Source organism: Parambassis ranga, chromosome 16 (genome assembly GCF_900634625.1).
Source record: "Parambassis ranga chromosome 16, fParRan2.1, whole genome shotgun sequence".
Lineage (NCBI taxonomy): Eukaryota > Metazoa > Chordata > Actinopteri > Ambassidae > Parambassis > Parambassis ranga.
In genome coordinates this window covers 13398586-13418214 of record NC_041036.1, presented here as the reverse complement: position 1 = coordinate 13418214, position 19629 = coordinate 13398586, and the positions used below count along the sequence as shown (strand labels likewise).

General features: G+C 41.9%; 2 protein-coding genes across 3 annotated transcripts; both read right to left on the bottom strand.

The window, feature by feature from the left end:
• Positions 1–153: 153 nt before the first annotated feature.
• On the bottom strand, positions 154–7119 carry abhd16a (abhydrolase domain containing 16A, phospholipase). The gene is made up of 20 exons (XM_028424443.1): positions 7003–7119; positions 6561–6617; positions 6416–6482; positions 5391–5477; positions 5071–5156; positions 4914–4987; positions 4639–4746; positions 4400–4514; positions 4213–4314; positions 4051–4114; positions 3901–3950; positions 3571–3694; positions 3368–3472; positions 3222–3285; positions 3003–3059; positions 2205–2267; positions 2048–2124; positions 1404–1502; positions 1250–1296; positions 154–624 (listed from the first exon to the last, which is right to left on the bottom strand). Exons 1-20 carry the CDS (start codon positions 7102–7104, stop codon positions 541–543), a joined length of 1632 nt encoding a protein of 543 aa, XP_028280244.1. The 5' UTR covers positions 7105–7119; the 3' UTR covers positions 154–540.
• A 228-nt stretch (positions 7120–7347) lies between these two features.
• Positions 7348–17683, bottom strand: g6fl (g6f-like). Of its 2 annotated transcripts, XM_028424445.1 has the most exons (11): positions 17527–17683; positions 16459–16791; positions 15234–15500; positions 14911–14946; positions 14332–14667; positions 12517–12771; positions 8916–9038; positions 8638–8711; positions 8362–8388; positions 7935–7981; positions 7348–7635 (listed from the first exon to the last, which is right to left on the bottom strand). In XM_028424445.1, exons 1-11 carry the CDS (start codon positions 17630–17632, stop codon positions 7614–7616), a joined length of 1626 nt encoding a protein of 541 aa, XP_028280246.1. In that variant the 5' UTR covers positions 17633–17683; the 3' UTR covers positions 7348–7613. The 2 variants fall into 2 exon arrangements, with proteins under 2 accessions (XP_028280246.1, XP_028280248.1); XM_028424447.1 differs by lacking the exon at positions 8916–9038.
• Between the last annotated feature and the right edge of the window lie 1946 nt (positions 17684–19629).

Below are 19629 nucleotides of genomic sequence, written 5' to 3'. Positions count from 1 at the left end.
AGGCAATCTATTAATCTAAGTCTCTTGTCAGTGCAATTTGTATGTAATGAACAAAAGAATTAAATCCCTTATGTCAATTTTTATTCAGCATACTTAACAGAACATTTGAGAACACATTTTAGGATATAGATTTGTTCAAAAAGACTGCAGAAAATCGAACCTTTCATTTTTATTAAATGCATTTCTACTTACACTTGTTCTTACAATTACAGCCAGAGATGGAAACAATGGAAGGAGTGAGTAATGGCTTGTGCATTTACATAAAATGCTATCTTCAGGATAGAGACACTGAAAAATGGCTGAACACCAACTTTAACAGAAAAGGATGTACCATATCTTTACAAGTTTTTCTTTGGGGGCGTGTGTGAGACCAGATTTTTCCAGATGCCACCACAGCAACACTAAATAAGACAAATCTGTCTTTAAAAAACAAATCGGGAATAAAATCACAGTAGGGCATTCACACCAGGCCAGGAACCCACTGACCACGGGGCATCCAAATCCTATGTTGTTCAATTGCCCTCATCCCTCCCTGTCTCCTTACAATCTCCAGGGTGAATGGAACTCAGTGGCGGGGAGAGGAGTGCAGTGTGTCGTTTCAAAGTTTCGCATGTACTTCCGTGCCTTAGAGAGAGAGAAAGAGACAGCAGGGATGGAGGAGGAATGGAGAATGAGAGGAGTGGGAGGGCAATGAACAAAAAGTGCAGAATGTGATTATATTAGGTTTGGTCTATCTGTCTCAGTGCCTTTACAAATCTCTCCCATCTCTTAAGGGTTTACACAGGAGGTGAATAAAGCCTAATTTAGAAGGCATTACCAGGGGAGGGAAAGCATAGCATTAGCTGTAATTGATGGCACTCCTCTTGTTTGATGTTAAATGACTTCAATAAGCTGAGCGTGGTGAAATATATTACACCAGTCAACCTGAGAGCACAGGTGAGCTGGTGACTATGGCAACCAGGAAAGTGTTCCTTAGCGGTAATGATGTCTGTGAATAGCTGTGATGTGTGTGTGTTTTTTTTTTTTTTTGGAGTGTAAGAGAAAGGGGGGCAGGAGGTAAGCCAACCTGATGCAAGACGATGAGGCTTATTGGAGAAAAGGAAATTAGACACAGTGTGGGTGAATGGCAGGAACAGGATGTGTAAAAATCCAGCTTGGAGAGATAAGGGCTACAAGCGGGAAGCCCTTTAAACCAGACAGCAGTACAACTGTAGCCACTAGTAGCATAGATAAAAGATTACTTCCTTACCAAGAAGAGAGCCAGCTGCCGCCTTCCCTCTAGAGTCATATCTTCACCTAGTAACATTAAGAGTGTGTCAGACCATACAAGAGGGCTGAAGTCATACATGTATGACCGAGTATAGCTCATTTGCCTTGCAAATGTGAAGAGTGTTAGGACTTACCAACACTCCATGGAAACAAAACATCTCTTTCTGCTTTGTAGGACTGCAGCACGGAAACACACCAGTCATCGTCCACTTCATAGCCACTGTAGAGAGATGCTGCAGAGCATAGCAGAGCAGGCATTGTAACAGGTTGCTGTTATAGGTAGGTTGCTGCTCTAAACAGGGGTGCACAGTATAGGATTTCTGCTGAAAGTATTGAACTTATTTTGCAAATAGAATAGTGAAATTAAGTTGGTTAAAATTCAGCCGCTGAAGCGACTTCTCTAAAATGTCCAACTGTCCCGTTGTTTTGGTGTCCAGGTAAAATATATCAAACCATAAAGTTGACTATAACTAACTACAGTTGTTCTTTGGGTCACACTTCAGGCTAAGCTGTTTGGTTACATGACTAACCGCATGCCTCAACTTTAGTGCTTTGCCCATATTTGGATTGACTTTCAGACCTGGTGCAGCCAGAGTAACCATGTACTTGTTTTTTAAAGTGAATACTATTGGGTGACATCATGGACCATCTATATTCCACACTTTAAGAGTGTTTAATAAATAAATGACTATTGGCAAACACCAATGACTGTACTTACCTAAAATATGGACAAGTGTAATTTGAAACTTTATATGAAATAAGAAATCTCTAAACTCACCTTCTTCTAAGTGACTGGAGGCTCCCAGCCATTGTCTGACAACTCTGATCCCATCATCTGTCATGATTTTGGGATACCTGAGCAGAAAATTACCAGACATCAGTAAGCCCAAAAGCACACATACTGAGGACAGATGTTTGAGAATGAGGAGACTGACCTGAACTGCAGCAGTTTGAGCAGGAGGTCATTGCCTCTGTTAGACATGATGTCCTCTGGTCCTCTTTAATATAACGTAAAACATAATTAGTTAGTATGGTGCAGTACATTTGAGACTTCTCCCTTCACCCCTGCACCCCTGCACATTGAGAGAGAATGCGATTTGTTGTTCCTCAAAGAAGTGAAAGAAAAGCTGTCTAACTGGAAACAATGCTCTTGGAGCTTAAAAAGAATTGTTTTACAGTTGCTCTGAAAAACATTGTTCTGATGGATAACAGAGTGACAGGTACGCTGACTTAATGAAATTCTATTTACCTTGTTGCACTGGGTGATACGTTTAACTGAAGCATAACAATTAGCAGACCATGGAGGGCCCAGCAAATCCATATAATAAATATTTGCAGCATATGTCAATATGCAGACTCCTGCACCAATGAGTTGACAGCCTGTCAATACATTCGTCTCACTGATGAGGTAACAGACACCTATGAGATGGTCATCTCATAACTTCAGCAAATCAAACTGAAACCTAAGCAACCCAATACTGCTGTATCATGAAATATGTTATTGTGTGTTTGGCTGGTGAAAGTTTTACCTTCCTTTCCTTTCCTTTAGTTTCCTTTCCTTTCCTTTCCTTTCGATATTGTGGGCTGTTTCATATGTATGCAAGTATGGTTCAGCTTTAAAGTACAGTGTGTTTGATTAAGAGAGTTTTCATCAGTATATAATCACTTATAACTACCAATTGTTAGCTCAGAATACCTACATGGGCTCATTTTAAGATAGACAGTGGACTTACGTTGTGGTGATGATCTCATCTCTGGTTCTCCTAATCAGCAGGACTGGTCCTTGGTATCTGGAGGATGGAGAAGCAGTGTTGTGTGTCATCAGCTGCTATGAGCAATGCGCCAAAAAAAAGCCTTCAGTTTCACCATTCCTTGACACTGAATTATATAATATTTAGTGACTCAGATTTTGACTTTTCACGACTGTTTTTACTATAATTAGATCCGCTCACTTGAGAAGCTGGTCTGCATTGTTGAGGTTCATGTACTGCCTGACTGTGTGCTGTACCAACGGTCCTGGAGGAGAAAAAAAACATTCTTAAAACTTATGAAAACAAATCATAAACAGAATTTGTGATCTTCAATATTTTAGACTTACTCCAGCTGTCAGGCATGACCTTGAGGGCCAGAGGCAGAAGGTCATCGAAGGAGGCATCCAACACTAATGACTGGATCTCTGGGTATGACATCACTGCCCAACTGGCTGAGAAAGGAAACAAAGAGATAGAGGGAGACAAAACAGGAGTCAGCAGGAAGCGTACTTAGCATAAAAAGGGCTTATCGTGTATTGTCTTTGTCTACCCGTGAATCCTCCTATGGACCAGGCATATACGACAATGTCACTGAGCTGGAAGCCCAGTTTGTGTATTGCAAACTGGATCACCACATCCATGGCATTGGCCTCATTCTGGGGAAATGGAACTCCCTAAAAAAGTAATATTCATGTGTTATTAACAGAACATAGTAACACACAGCTGAACAAAACAAGAAATTCCGAACACCTCCTCGCTGATTTAATCAGTTGTGGGAGTGTACCTGCCCTTTTGTGCAATGTTACCCAACTGAAACCAGAAATTCTACATGCTGTTGTTTTCCACTGCACGCTTTGTTTCTAGTACAAAATCTGCTTACCGTGCTGCCTCCAAAACCAGGGTGGTTCCAGCCCAGTACAGAGTAACCACCTATAGTGAACAATCAACACAAGATACAGCTACAATTCAAACCACATTTCTAACTAATTTTTCTTTCACAATAATTCTTGTGAAGCAGAGCATTCCTCACCTTCCAGAGGAGTGTTCATGCAGCCCACCTCATAAAAGCCTGCATTCCCCTCGCAGCAGATGACCTGTGGCAGAATTCAAGAACCAGCTATAATTTGACTGATGGCGCGAAGTTTATTTGGAATCGGAGGCATAAAGGCAACGAATCACTGCAGATATTTACCAGAGTTTGCCCATTTCGTCCCCCCTCTCTCCTTCGATCCACAAACATTGTGTCAATCTCATTTCCGTCACAGGCCACCAGCTTGTTCCTCTGGCCGTCAAACTGTGACAAATGAGAAAAACTCTTTGAGGATGAAGCCTGTTCATTAGGCTAAGAATAAGTGTGAGCATTTGTGTTTGTAATTTACCTCTTCTATTAGTCTAGCCTGGCCTTGCTGCAGCATGGGTCTCATAGCTTTCTGCAGTAAACCCACAGAGCCCGGGTAGAGCATCCTCCTCCCAAATGAGTGGGCAATAAGGAAACTGGAGAGAACAACAAATGAGGACACAGTTATCGAAAGGACAATGCTGAAAAAGAAAAGGATGTCGGTAGACTGGAAGTATCTCTACAGAATGAAGCCATCTTTCATGTATAGCCAGCATTTACCTTATGATGTGGCATGGTAAAGTGCGCACAGAGTGGAGAACACTGTCTGCTGCTCCTCTTAGTCTAGGCTCTGGCTTTAGCAGAGAAACACCAGCCTTGGACAATTTTCTGTCACACACAGAATCAAAGGCATACAATAAAAGCCACATAACATGCCATGTATATTTAATGTCTTTATTCAATGAACTTCAGAGCCTTGAATGTGTGTGTATGTGACTGGTAGGAGTAAAACTGCAGCAAGGTCATTAACATGAGTTATATAGGCAAAAACTTACGGACTGCTGACATCTGTCCAGCTGAAATCCACAGGCCAATAAGAGAAGTCGAAGTCGTAACACTTCAGTCTTTTCTATATGGAAATTAATTGTCCAGATAAATCAGTATGGATAGCATCGATTCAGCTGTTTAGCACTTCAGTTTCCATGATCTCACCTTGTTTGCTGGTGTGTGATTCTGCTTAGTTTCCTCAAGAATTGATATAAATTGAAGATATTCAGAGTTTTTCCATCTTCCCCAACCTTGAAAAGAAATGGAGAGTGTATGTAACTGTAAATCCGTGTGAGACACAAAAAGCTTTTTGTTTCCAAGTCTCAAGGGTGTGTTTAGTATGCTTTGTGGGTGTAGACCTTGTTCAACTCTCTCAGAGGAAATAAATTATTGCCATTCAGAATACACAACATATGTTCTGATATCTAATGATGAATAAACTAAATTAGTCATTGCCTGCCAGGCAGTTAGAATCAGTGCCTTACCTCTAAGACAAGCGACTCCTAGAAGACACACCAGCACAGTTCCCACATACTGACTCACTGGAACCAACTTACTGCTGCAGATGTACCCTATGCAAAGTGACAATGACACTGTTACTGTCCACACACAGACACAAATACACACATCTCTCAGACAGACTCAAGACTCATTAACAGGCACAAAAAGATTCACAGTCTGACAAGTACCCTACAACTATGCGTGCATAAATCAATATCAGTAGCTCAATTATATACCATGGAGAAACGCACAACCTCAAGCAATTAATTTTTATTGATGCACCGTCTTATCATCCAGATTCGGTTGATTGGGTTTATATTAATCCCACTTCTAGGAGAATATCAATTCCCGAAAGGCAGCTCCCATTCCTCACTGTCTTCTCAAAAACAAAACATTTTTCACTTAGATCACTGTCTGATCCTTCTGAGAAATACATCTACTCAAAACATATTCAAATATGAAATGCATACATACACCATCCAGCACCCTTTGTGGTTCTCTCATAATTATTTACAAAAGGAAAAGAACTGGTTGGTGAGGCTGACATATCATATTATTCTGGACAGTTTAATACAAATACAATCTCACACACAGAATAACTAGACAACTGTTAAACAAAATTGTTTTAGTACACCTTTCTCAGGATGTTGGTGTATTTTTTCCACTTTCATTGGGACAATATTTTCATGATCAACCGATTATTTTATTAGATATTTAATGAATTATTTTTCAGTCCTTGTTGAGGATGTTTCCTTTTAGTTTTCCTTTTCAATTAATGCATCATTGAACAATTGTTTTATTAACCAATAGATTGACTGGTTGGTCTATCGTACATCAGAAAAGAAAGGGTCATATGAGAGTTTCGAAGAGACATCCCCAAACACTCAAAGTCATTGATTTCACAAAAGGAAGCTTACACTGAGGAGCCAAAACCTGAGAACGTCTGTCATCATTTCTTTATTATTTTTAGTTGTTTCTTTTAATTCTAGATGTTAACTACAGTACACACCTTTCCTGTAGAGATAGCACAGGATTAGAGGAGAGCTATAGTAGGACAGAGACCACAGTGTTGAAGCCTGGAAAAAGAAAATACATTCTTAATATAGTAAAATCCTGTCTTCTCCTTAAATAATAGATAATAATATAATACTGACCCAACCAAGAATGCTGTAAGTGTGTCTTTCCAGACTTCGGGGTTGGTAAGTCCATCCCTAGCAAAAGGCAGAGGAGTATTCTTCATATCATGAGCTCAACGTCAACCTTTCACAATGATCAGCTAACATTAGCTTAGCTAGCAGCACTGTCGCTAGAGTTAGCAGAGACAATATCATTAAAAACTAGCCCAAGTCTCAAACTAAAGATGCCCTGACTAATACTGTGACGGTTAAACAACAAAAGAAAAGAAACCTCTTGTTTCACTCATTTGCAAACTGTCATCGGCGCTATGTAGAGCAGTGACAGCAGGGTTTCAATAACAAAAACATGACACTTCCGGGGACGTAGCCGGTGCTACATAGTAGCAAATGAATTAATTATCGCTCCGTTTTCTTATTCTGCCGTTCTAAAACAGGTGCAAAATATTGAAAATATTCCTACCCTCCTCCCCGACCTGCCGTCTGGTCTGGACTGGTCTGGTGAACGGTGAATTCTTTGCAGACAAGGCCCTAAAACACAGCGCAGCCACATCCAACCGGCCATTCTTCCACTGCAACGACTACGGAAAGCGGAGGCCACCAAAAGTCTCAAACGCGAAAGCGAATTTGTCGTAGAAATATAATGGAGACAAGAAGCATTAAAGATACACCGTTAAATTTTAATATCTTTACTATTACACATAAATCTCAAATATACAATAGTACATGCTTAAAACAAAAATAAAATATTAAGTACATTAAAAACGAAACGAAACAAAACAAAAAACTAAACACAAAAACTGGCACTGGCACATTTTGAACAAGCTTTTGAGCTGTATGAGAAAATCTTTACACTTAACGGCTTACAAGCCTAAAGAACAATAACTAAAACATATATGTTATGATGTGGCATGTTACACATATGTGTTTATGTATATGTTTACACAGCATTTCCCTAAAGTACTTTTTCTTCAAATTCTAACCCTGACATTCAGTTGCTACTCTATAAAGGTCTTCTGCTGCAGCTGGGATCTGAGCGCCTGTGACAGATGTGGTTGAGATGTGGGCAGGTGATCAGCTCTGACACTGCTCGTATCTGAAAACAGAGCACAAACACAAACTTGCACAAAAAAAGTCTCCAGTCCCCCAGCTTCTTTCATTCTTCCTTAAACACAAACACAGACAGCCCACGCACCAACAACACATGGGTGAAGGAGCGCTGCCTGTCAGCTCATGGCGTGATATTATGCCACAGTGTCAGAGTGATGTTCAGGCCAGAGTGATTGGTGAGTGTGAGAAGAATGTGAGGGGCAGATGAGTGACAGTGCAAGGACACACACACAACTCCACAAACAAAAGCACACACTCACAGGTGGAACAAGGCTTTTTGCTTACCGCTCCAGTTCCTTATAAACATCATCCTCTCCTCTTGGCTTTAAATCCTGGCATAAAGAAGAAAAGGGGGGAGGGATGGAGAGAGAGAAGAAGTGGGACAGGAGAAGGATAAAGAAGAAGTACTGAGGCCAGATTTATGTCTCTCTAGTGTATAATAAGATTTGTTAATACCACTAATGTAAAGGTGACAGTTGATAGGCAATGGGTTTATCTCAGAGAAAGCTAACAGATTGGAGGAGAGGGGATGCAAGTTGTGAAGGAAGACATATCTGCTGACAGCTTAGAGTGGTGGGTGCAATACAGGGAATGAGATTCTGTATGCACTAGTGGTTTATGTGTATTACAGCCTCTCACTTAGACACATGTGCAGCACCATGTTTCTGTGTGTGTGACTGAACATGCACAGGGGAATGACACAATAACTCACCATGTACACTGAACCCTGGGGAGGAGCCTGTTGGGAAAGGAGGAGAGTGGAGAAAAGGGTTTAATGAACAACAAGTAACATAGAGGGAGGGAGAATTGAAATTGGAGAGAAGAAAAGAGAAAAAAGTGCACAATAGAGAGAAGACAAAACCGGAAGGGGAGGGGGAGAGAAGAAGGAAGCGAAAGAGTGCAGAGGGGAGAACTGGGAGAGCTGATGATGCAGGCGAAATAAGGAAAGAAATTCATCAGAGGATATTTAAGTGTTTGAATTCATCACCTGTCTGATATCCTCAGGATTCTCATAGATGTTCTCTGCTTCGCCCGACTGGACAGACAGAGACTGCTCAATACCTGAGTACAAAAAGATAAGTTAGCAGTACAGTCACACACACACACACACACACTCAAGTGGAAGGAGGGAGAGGGTGGGGGGGGAGATTCATTACAACAACCCCAGAGGATGTCACGGCCCACATCACTCAGTGGCAGCCGACAGGGGCCAAAGATGGACGGAACACGGAAAGCTGTCAAAAAAGAAAACCCTGGAAGACTCACCGCGATCAGAAATGTGTTTCTGTCTCCATAGCAACACACCGACAGCTGCAGCAACCAGGGGCACCAGGAGTAATAAAGCAGAGAGAGAAGGGAGCAGAGAGGGGGTGGTGACACTGACACTCTCTACAAAAGACAGAAAAAGTGAAAGAGAGAAAAAGAAGCATGAATGTTTCCAAGAACACTAATATAAAACTCCTGTCCACGAAGTTATTGCTGTTTGTTCTGCAGTTTTACTCTTTTGTTCAAGTCAAGCAGGGGCAACCTCTTTTACGTTGACACTTGGAGCTGTATTTTAGGACATGTTGCAGCTATGATTTCCTCAACATGTTGCATGCATTTGCATCATTCTGCTGTCAGTCACAGACAATGGTGCAGCATTGGAAAGAAGGCGAGGAAATCCAGGCTCTGTCAGACAGAGTGAATAGTCTGTGCAACAGCTTGGTAGACATTGATCTGACAGACCCTCATCTGGACAGTAAAGGCTGTCAATTTGAAACATGGATGAGAAGAAGAAAAGCAACATCAAGGAGACCAGATGCTGTCAGATCCTCTCACAAGAGTGCAGCTAAAGCCACATCCATACAGGGTGGTTCCTAATTATCCTGTTTTTAAAAGGAATATGCACTGTAGTGTATAGTGTATGCAATGACTATCACAGGCATTACATAAATACACCATTAGCTCACTGTCATACTAGTCAAATTATGTGTGAAGAGCACACGCATGTGATCAGACTTGTCAGGTTTGTTTGCATAATGAGGATGACATCAGCCGTGCAAAACACAGCCACGGGGCGACAGGAGAAGCAGGAAGGTGGTGCTTGTTACCACAGAGATCCTTGTCATTTAGTGCACCTGAACAAGCCTGTTTACTCGCTATTCACACAGCATAAAGCAATCATATCTGTCTCTGGATACACAAGAGGAGCCTAACAAACAAAAAAGTTGTTTTTGAACAATAATCTTTTTTGTGTGGTGGTGTGCCTGTGTTTTTCTGTGGCACTGAAGACTATCTGATGTACAGAAAGCAAGCGAACGTAAAGTTCATAACTTTCCAAAAATTTATTTTGAAGAGGGATTTGCCCTCAGCCTTCACCTTAGACCAGGGTTCACAGCTTTTAGCCAGCTTCAAAATAATCAATCCTTATGTGCTGTGTGAAGTGTAATTGATTGGTGAGTATGCATACAGGCTACTAATGGAATATTGTAGTGAGAGCTGACCCCAAGACTGACCTGCTCTGTTCTCCATGCCAGCTTTAACGCATGAATTATGGTAATTAAGTGCAGTGAAGTGAAGCATAAATGCCCCCACCAGCACATCTCCTTTTGTTTTTTTTTCTGTTTTTTCGCCTCCTTCCACGTTTTTCTCATCTTCCTCTATCACACCTTTTCTTTCCACTGCTGGCACATCCTCCCTACCTCGTCTATTTCATCTCAAATGAGGTAGGGGGTGATTTATATCACTTCGATTGTAGAGTAGGGTTGCTGATAGGAGGCAGACCAAAGAGCTGCTTGAATGCTTTGCAAATGATGGGCAAACTGAGGATGGCAAATGATTGCAGAAAATCCTTGACATTTGAAGTATTTTGTGTGCACAGTGGTTCATCCTACTGCATTTTTAACCTGCATTTTAACTTCTAAGAAACTAGTACTCTGCTTTTAGGTTTGGCTTTCAGAGCATTAGATACCCCAAAAATTATAAATATTATTCAAGTATTTGTGGAACTATTTGTCTTCTCTCTGGGATATTAAGACTGTCTGTGTCTGTGTATGCCTTCCAGAAAAACAGTCCATAAACCTTTAATTATCACTGCTGATTGTGTTTGCCAAGAATTGTTTGCCATTATTAACCATATATTTTGTGCTAGCTTGTACTACTGTTTGTGGAGCCTGACAATTTTCAACAGTGTGAATGTAGGTCATCCAGCACACACATTATTTGAACTTGCTTAGTCTGAATTCCCAATGAAATACTGAAAAAATGCAACACTTGTCACATTCTTTAAACACACACACACACACACACACAGCTTCTCCAATCAGAGTAAATCTTTGCTGTCTCTTAAGCTGGATCCATACTCCGCGAGACAAAGACATTTTTCCCCCCTGCAGACGTTACGCCCACAAAATGACGTCATTTTTTGTCTCTGACCGCCCGCTGATCCGCACTCCTGTGCACAGGGTCCGGGCCGAACTTTGTCTTTCAAGGCTGTGCGGCAACCATGCTGTGATTGGTCGGAATTTATTGTGGGCGTGATGAAAGTGGAGAAGCGCAAGAGCCTCTCCAGGTATATAGGTAGGTGTATAAACAGCACTGATTCAACAGATTTAGATAAGACCATACTGGTTTTGCATGATGAGCAATAAAAGAAAGAAAGGCAAGTCAGGGTGATTTGTCACCAATAACTCCAGACAGCCATTCACACATACCAGGTGGTGACTGTTACCATTCTATATACTCCTACATACCCGGGCATAATAGGCTCGTTAACAATGTCTGTATATCTTTGCTTGTTACTTTTAATGTCGCATCTTCACAGCTCATCACCGGACAGTTTGAAGTATCGCAGGCACATTGGAACACAGTAGATGTGCAAATGTGGTCATAAAGGCACAAACACTGAATCTTTGCTATTGTTACTTTTAATGTCGCATTTTCACAACTCATCGCCGGACATCTCACGCTGTTGCAGGCACCCTCTCTGTATAATGCCCTCTTGCCATGGCACAAGTCCTTGTGGTGTGTTAAAAAACTCAGTAAAGTCTTTCCTTATAGTTTAGTGGGCGGGCCGTATGAGGAGTTCTGCAGACATGCGTCTCGCGGAGTATGGTACCTCAGTGCGGAAAAGACCTTTTTTTTGTATCTCTTACCACCCGTGGAGTGCGTTCTCCGCTCTTTGTCTCGCGGAGTATGGAAAAGCCTTTAGTTCTTATCAACCCCCCCCCCCTCTCTCTTTCTCTCTCTTTCCCTCTCTGTAGTCCGTTGTACATTATTCTTATGGCCATACCATCAGTGTGCATCATGATGAGCTCTGGGCCCCTCAGCCTGAGTGATGTATTGGGGTATAGAGAGTGAACTCATCTCTGCTAAGGGATCCATTCAACTGTCACATCCTCCTGTGCTCCCCCACAGCCACCAATACAATAAGCCTGAATAATTTAGATTTTGTGTGGAGACGAGTCCTAAGGTCCTGTCTTCTTATATTCACATATTAGCTGGGTGTGATTGGAAAAACGACAGCCTTTATGTTTGTATCTTGTATCACAGATGGGGTAGAGGATTGTGGTGGGTTATTCTACTAGAAATCATCACATGTTCTTGTTACACAGAAGTCTTGACCTGTGACCTCATTAGGTACATTATCAAAGTATAGCACATGGTCTCTGTCAGAGGCTTTTTTCCTCTGTTAACCACAGGCTTTCTGGAAGATGAATTGACCTGAGGTTGTACTGAATCCATCACAGAATGCTTCATAGAGCACATGTCCGAGAATTATCCACACTTATGGTTCATTACCCTCAACAATTTGACAGGAAGTCTGCTACAACTCTGGTGCCAGTAATGTTGTATTATTGATAAAGAAATCAGAATGTGCTCCAACCTTTATGGGGCAGTGTGACAGCCTGAGTTGCCCAGATAACCTGCCCATTTTTCAGTAGCAGGGTGCAGGTATAGTTCCCTGTAATGTCGGAGGTGATGGGTAAGGGCAGGACGGTGGTGATGCTGCCAGGGCCGTTGCTTAACAATTGCAGTTGGCGGCTCTTGTTTTGGTGTTTCCAGTTGACACTTTGAACCTGGGACTGCTCTGAGTACAGGCACCCCAGCTCCAGCTTTGAAGGATAATGGCTGGTTTTAACTGTGGAGCAGACAGATGGGGGAGGGGAGAGACAGAAAATGTTAGAGAGGGATGAAACAAATGAGGAGAAACCAGAAGAAGAGATGAGCTGGTGAAAAAGACTGTTAGAGGGGAAGATAAAAGAGAGAGGCAGGGAGGAGAAAGTAAGTTAAAGGGTAGTGTGTGAATATAGAAAAGGGCAAGGACAGATAGAGAGTAATGAGGTAAAGGAAAAGTGATATGAAAAAACAAAGAACAATTCAGAGAAGGGTCAAAATAATATATATTCATTATAGTGATTTGTTGCTAATGCATCAGTTGACTGTGACTGATGCTTAGTGTCTCATCAAACTGAAATGAGAATCCATCTGGGTGTAATCAAGCTCCACAGACACCCCCCCCCCCACCCCCACCCCCCAACACACACACACACAGGCACATAAAAACACACACATTTCAGCCTTGATTAGTGTGATCAGTGTGGGCCACCTACAGCCTTGGTGGGAGGGCAGCAGGTATAATCATACATAATGATACTTATAATGAGGTGGGGTAAAAATACATGTGATTGGTGTGAGGGTGGATGTGTGTGGTGTGTGTGTGTGTGTGTGTGTGTGTAAGGGATGCAGATGTGTGAAGCACGGTGACAGTGACAGTGATAGATCGACTGGTCATGTCTGGGCAGCTGTGATGGATGCCACTGGGGCTGTGATTAGTAAAGCCTTCCAAGGCCACCATGACAAGGCATTGCATGCGTGTGTGTGTATTGGCTTTGGTGCTTGTGTCAGGCTGAAAATGTGTGCTTCTGCAAAGGGTGAAAACTCCCCAAGGCTTAGTCATAAAAAATCAACAGGTGCTCAATTTTTTTCCTCTTTAAATTTATGAATTCAGCAAATGTTTCCTTTCACGAGCAGTTTAGTCAGTGTAGCCCTTTAATAATGTGACATTTTACTGATGCCTGTGGGAAGTGTTGTTTCTAACAGCCATTATCTTTTCCAGGGCCAGACACACATTGGTGCAAATTCTTTAAGAAGGCACACAATTTCTGCTATAAACTGCTAGCTGGCTTTACGTGGTTATTTGATCAGTTGTGTTGTTTAGCTTGAATGGAATGCATAAACTACAGAGATCTTATCTTATTAAGTATTACTTAAAATAAACAAAGAAGCAACAAATTAATGGGAAAAAATGAGAATAAGTGGGAGGAGAAACAAATGCAGATGCCTCCAGCGAGAGTTAGCGACCGAACGATTTGATGAGCATGAAAATGATGTGTGTGTCACATGTTGTGGCCTTTTCATGCTGCTACACAACTGAAGTCCTATGGGATGTAATCAAAAGACCAAATATAACAATGCCATAAAGCATTAAAGCTTGGTGCTTTTTCCCTTTAATTTGTAGCTCATCTATTTACTGACCTCACAGGTGCTTAGGATGACAGCATCCTCCATCTCAAATACGAAAGGTTATGATAAAACTGACACCACTTGTCTCATAAATCCATCCTCTGCCTCTTGTTTCGTACCTCGTAAACCGTTGCTACACACTTCATTGTCTCTGACTCCTGACCCTGATCTCTACCTTTTAGTACGCTGAGCAGGGTCCTCTGGCTGAAGATGTTGTCATTGAGGGACACTTCACAGATGTAGAGGCCGCCATCTTTCAACCCAGGGGTGAGCAGAAAAGAGAAGCTCCCAGCGTCAGCGTTGTAAGGTGGGCCAGCCAGTTGGAGTCTCTTGCTTTGCTCGGTCAATACGGTGGAACCCCTCCAGCGGTCGTACTGGTACACCAGTCTCATGTTCTTCTGCCTCCTGATGTCTGGGGGAAGCCAGTAGAGCAGAACATAGTCCCCCTGAACACTGGGACAGGTCAGAGGTAAGGTTTTCTCAGTCTGAGTGGCTGTGGAGATTGAGGGGGCTGTAGGCAGACGGAGGAAGACAGATATGGAGACGTTACAGTGGAAAGACATGCAGCATCGACAGGAAAGTCAGAGTTAAACAGAGGGTGAATGAGGAGGTGGTGATAGGGGAAAAAATTCCTACAACAATGGGGATTACGTTCTTATATGCTGAGAGTCACTCCTGCAGTTGGTCTTGCATTATGCTCTGCTTGATTAGCAAGCTGCTGACACAGGACTTCCAGACTGCTTGTGTTACTTACCATGTGTTATATTGGTGAATGAGGCCACTTTGTCAGCTGTAGAGAGAAGGGAAGCAAGAGAGAGAAGGGGGGTGGCAAAAAAGCAAATAATGAATAATAAATGTAGAAAGTTTAATATTCACAGGAGGACTGTCTGGATTTTAGTGCAGATCTACAGTATGCGTTTGAATCTTAAAACTGGTCTGTTAAAGTAAATACTTTGAAGAACTGTAGCTACAGGACTCCTAAATAAATAATGTTGCTGCTGCTGCTTGAGGTTCTGGCATTGATGCCCACTCACGGCATCAATAACAGTAACAACAAACATTTTTCCTCAGTCTCACCATCAACAGTCACATCCACGTTGAAAGCAAAGACCGAGCTGCTGCTGTTACCCCAGGGCTGAACCAAACACACATAGGCACCACTGTCACTGTTCTGGACCTGGGGCAGTTTAGCCACTGTGCCTGTGTTTGGCTTTTTCTCACTCTTCATGGAAATGCCTCCAGGTGCTGTCCAGGTGATTCTGGTGATGGCAGAGTCAGGAATGACCCTGGCGATCAGCCGCAGGGTGCTGTGCTGAGGGATGGGTGCAGTGGGGACAACATGGACTAAAAACATTGAGAAGGGGGCAGAAAATTAACAGCAGAGGAAGAAAGAGAAACATAAAAATAATTTGTTGTGGCAAAATGAAACAGCATTTATTGTTACTTTTGAGGTGTGGATTAACTATTGCAACATAAATGACCTATAGGCCATGAGTTAACAGGGCCACATATACATCAGAAGGCTGGAGTATGTTGTCTTGGAAGATTATTTTGTTGGATGTCAGAAAATGACAAATCCAAATATTATTTAAAAAAATAGAAAAAATATTAATTTATACTTTACTGTATGGTGCATGTATGATTCTGTACAAACTTAACTGTCCAACTTACAGAAGCAGCAAAACTTTTGAAGTGAATTTGCATATTCATATGTCGAGTCTAATTTTGGATACTCTCACACTTCACTGTGGAACACACTGTGGTACTGAGAGGACAGTGTTATCAGATCAAACAGGTTCGAACATAAGCTGCTGCGTATCACAGATTACTGCATTTTATGTTTAACAAATGATAACAGACTCCTAAATTAAAGCCACTAGTGTAGATCTGTATGATGTAACATTTGTATGCTGTGCTCACTGTTCTGCAGGTTTCTCAGCCACCATTTCTCACAAGTTTAAAAATTGATCGACATACTTGTCAATGTGAAAGCACTTCAAGTCAAAACAGTGAGTGTAAAAACTGAACATGATTTGAAATTTGAGAAGTTCTGTTTTGTTCTGAAGGAAGAGGTGCAATGAGTGTATATATATATATATATATATATATATATATATATATATTATTCAAAGTAGAGTGTTGTTAGATATCTTCAAAATTGCCTTGAGGGGAGCTTTAACTACATGAATTATTGATGCTAATGGACTGTAATGTATGCTTTATAAACCAGGATATCTGGGATGAATGAAGTCATGAGCCTTCTATGGGTAGGCGGTGTGCATCCAGTTGTGTTTTTTTCTACCTTTAAGAATAGCTAAGAGAATAATCTTCTCCTTCAGCTTCCTCTCTTGTTGCTTTATCAGACATGAGTAGAGGCCGCTGTCCCCCACACTGGGTAGGAAGGACAAAGAGAAGACCCCAGTGTCCTGGAAGTTGGGGTCAAGCAGCCGCATAGATGCTTTAGAGGCACCACCAGAGAACGTTTTGTGTTGACTCGCTGTCAGAAGCAGTTTCCACTCATCTACATCAGGTGACTTCACCAGCCAGTTAATTTCTACAGCTCCTGTCACTCCTGTATCTCTACAGGTCAAGGTGGTAGCTGAGCCCTCTCTTGCCACCATGACGTCGTCCCAGTCTGAATGAGAGAAAGCCTTAAGTCAGAAACTTTTACACTTTCACCATATTTTTAAGGGTATTCACATTTCCAGTTTCTCAAATAACACTCACATGTTCACAAACATAAAAGAGGCTTATAATGGCTGTAATTGTTGCACCAAATTCACAGTTGTATATTTTTGCAAAGAGACTTCAACTGGAGCCATTAAGAGGCTTCTGCAGTCAGTCAGTCAAACCTAATGGTTATCTCCCAAAGTTGCTGTCCTCTTTACTGCCAAATTTCTTCTTTTTGTATCCCCAGACAGCAATTCCCTGCAAAGCTGCCATGGGTAGACAGTAAGAAAAAGGACTTTTGCACTAAGAAGACTGGAGGATAACCATTTGATTTATCCTGCACAGGCTGCTAAAACATCATCACGCCTACATGTTGAGAAAAAGTAGCCATTCGCATGGTCTTATGAGAAGTCTTTCAATGTGAGCCTGCTCTGTCTTGGCCAGATTAAAGCCAATAAATTGTTCTCAGTGACCGAACAGAGGAGAAGAAAAGATTCAAGATGTCTTTGAACGACGTACTTAACTTGATAAAACCTTTTAAGTCTGATCCCTTTGAGTAAAGAAACGCTCTTTTTAAGCATGACTTATCATTTTCATTCAGTGATTTGACTTAATTAATATTTGCGCTATAAAAAGCAGCATTTGTTGGGAAATGCGTTCTCCCTTCTTGCTTCAATATAAGACTCAAAGTGTTTCGTACCTGTGATGTCGATGTGAGAGGAATGTACCGCACAGGAAGAAACCAGAATAAAGGTGAGAAAACCAGGCTCCATCACACATTTAAAAGAAAGAAAAAACACTCTCATTGCACCAGCTATGTCTCTGCAACTCTGTGACCTTTCTCAGTGTGCAGTGTTGTTCTTGTATCCTGCAGTATCGCTGCCATCCCTGACTGACATGTTAACAAGTTTTCTGGACATCTTTCAGGCCAGCAGGATGTGGAGCATAATCAACAGGAAAAGAAGAGTCATTATTCCAGTCATGTATGATGCTGATAAACTGTACATACCGGTATGATGACTGCAATGTTGTACAAAGCCTTAACTTGTGGGCAATTAGAAAAACAGTGTCATAACCCAACATTCTGTCTGACAAAAGAAACGGGCATGTACTTGTGTGTGTGAGTGTGATACTGAGAAAATGATGATAAAGTGAGGGACTGAGAGAGATGAAAAAGTGGGAAATAAAGAGTTTAGGTTAGTGTGGGTGCAAAGCAACCCCTAGGCTACATGTCTTTACATCCCATAAATGTCTTTAATTAAGCTAAAGGTATTATCAGCTCCTCTGAGCACTATTACAGATTTTTCCATAATTACCACTGGGTGAATGGGGGCGGTGGACAGAGATAGGGAGAGAGAGAGAAAGCAGATATGTATTGTGGGTGTCTAATGACAGGGAATAGAGGAAAAGAGAGAGAAGGAAGTGTGGAAGGAGAGGTGCTCAGACAGAATGAGAAAAGCCAGTGAGAGGAGAAGTGTGAGAGAGAGAGTGCTGCAGAGGAACAGAGACAGTGTGACTTCAAAGAAGCCTGTGGCTGCTGACACAGAGCGTGGCACTGATCCTATGGCCCCTCCTCTCTGGGTAAATAATCACCATAAGCCTTGGTTCTGTCTAATGAATCCACTGCCAATGAGCTAATATCTGTTAACTGTGCGCTTCATTATCACTGCCACAGACCCCCGGAGAGCACAAGGATGGAGGACGGGATGAATAACAGCAAGGAATGAAGGACGAGTGGACAAAGGAAACTGAATGACACGGGAAGAGAGAGGCAGTGAGAGAGATAGAGAGCGAGGGGAAGGCAGGGAGAAATGAGGAAGGGGAGGAAAGTGAAGTGTAAATGAAGAGAAGGTGTGAGGGGTGTGAGACTGCGAGGAAAAAGAGGTGAGGCACTGTATAAGTGAAGTGGGTGGTAGCTGGAAAGTGGAAGATGTGAAGGTCGATTTGGTATGAAAAATGGATGAGCATGGGAATGAAAACCCCACATTTGTTGGCCGCTTCCTTTAAAGCCCTTTATTCCACCACAACTTCATATGATTACCAGTACAAGTATGGGTGGTCTCTGCACACACATTCAGCTACACAGCAGCAAATTAAAAATGTGACAATGCAACGAACTGCTGTTATTTAAAACTCACAGCTGCTATGTTTGCATGTTTTTACAGATTTGAGTGTGTAGAAGTGCACAAGAAAAACACATAGCAGCTGTTAATTCACTATTTTTTTCTGCCATGCTGTTTTGACCTCTGATCATTATCAGTACTTTCAGGATTAGCACCTCAGTCTGGAAATAAGTCGCAGAGGAGGGGAACTGAGTAATGGAACAGAACGGAAGGAGCCAAGCATCAGAGTTTAAATTGTGGGACTTATGGAGATGTAATTACATTGGCTGTAAAACACTTGGGTATAGGGATTAGACCTAAACCAGATAATGCCTTTGCTATGCTAGCATGCACCCTGCTTCAGAGGAAAATAGGGCAAAATGAATTGGAAGTTATTCTGTAGAGAGAAAAAAAAAATCTCATCAACACAGAGAGAGCACAGTCTGCAAATAGATACATGAAAAACTGTTTCCTTTTGATTTGATTTTGCTGACTGCCACTGGATTCCTATTTTGCCCTTCATTAATGAATGTTTATTGATTTTGACATGTGCTGTGCCTGGAGTTTATGAGCTTACCTCACGCCTGTGCGCAGAAACCAACAGCAGAGGGCGGAAGAATCATCTGTTTCCACGCACCTCAGCCCTCCATTGAAATTGACTGGGATGATCTGTGCAGAGGATAACTTCATGTTGTTTTAGG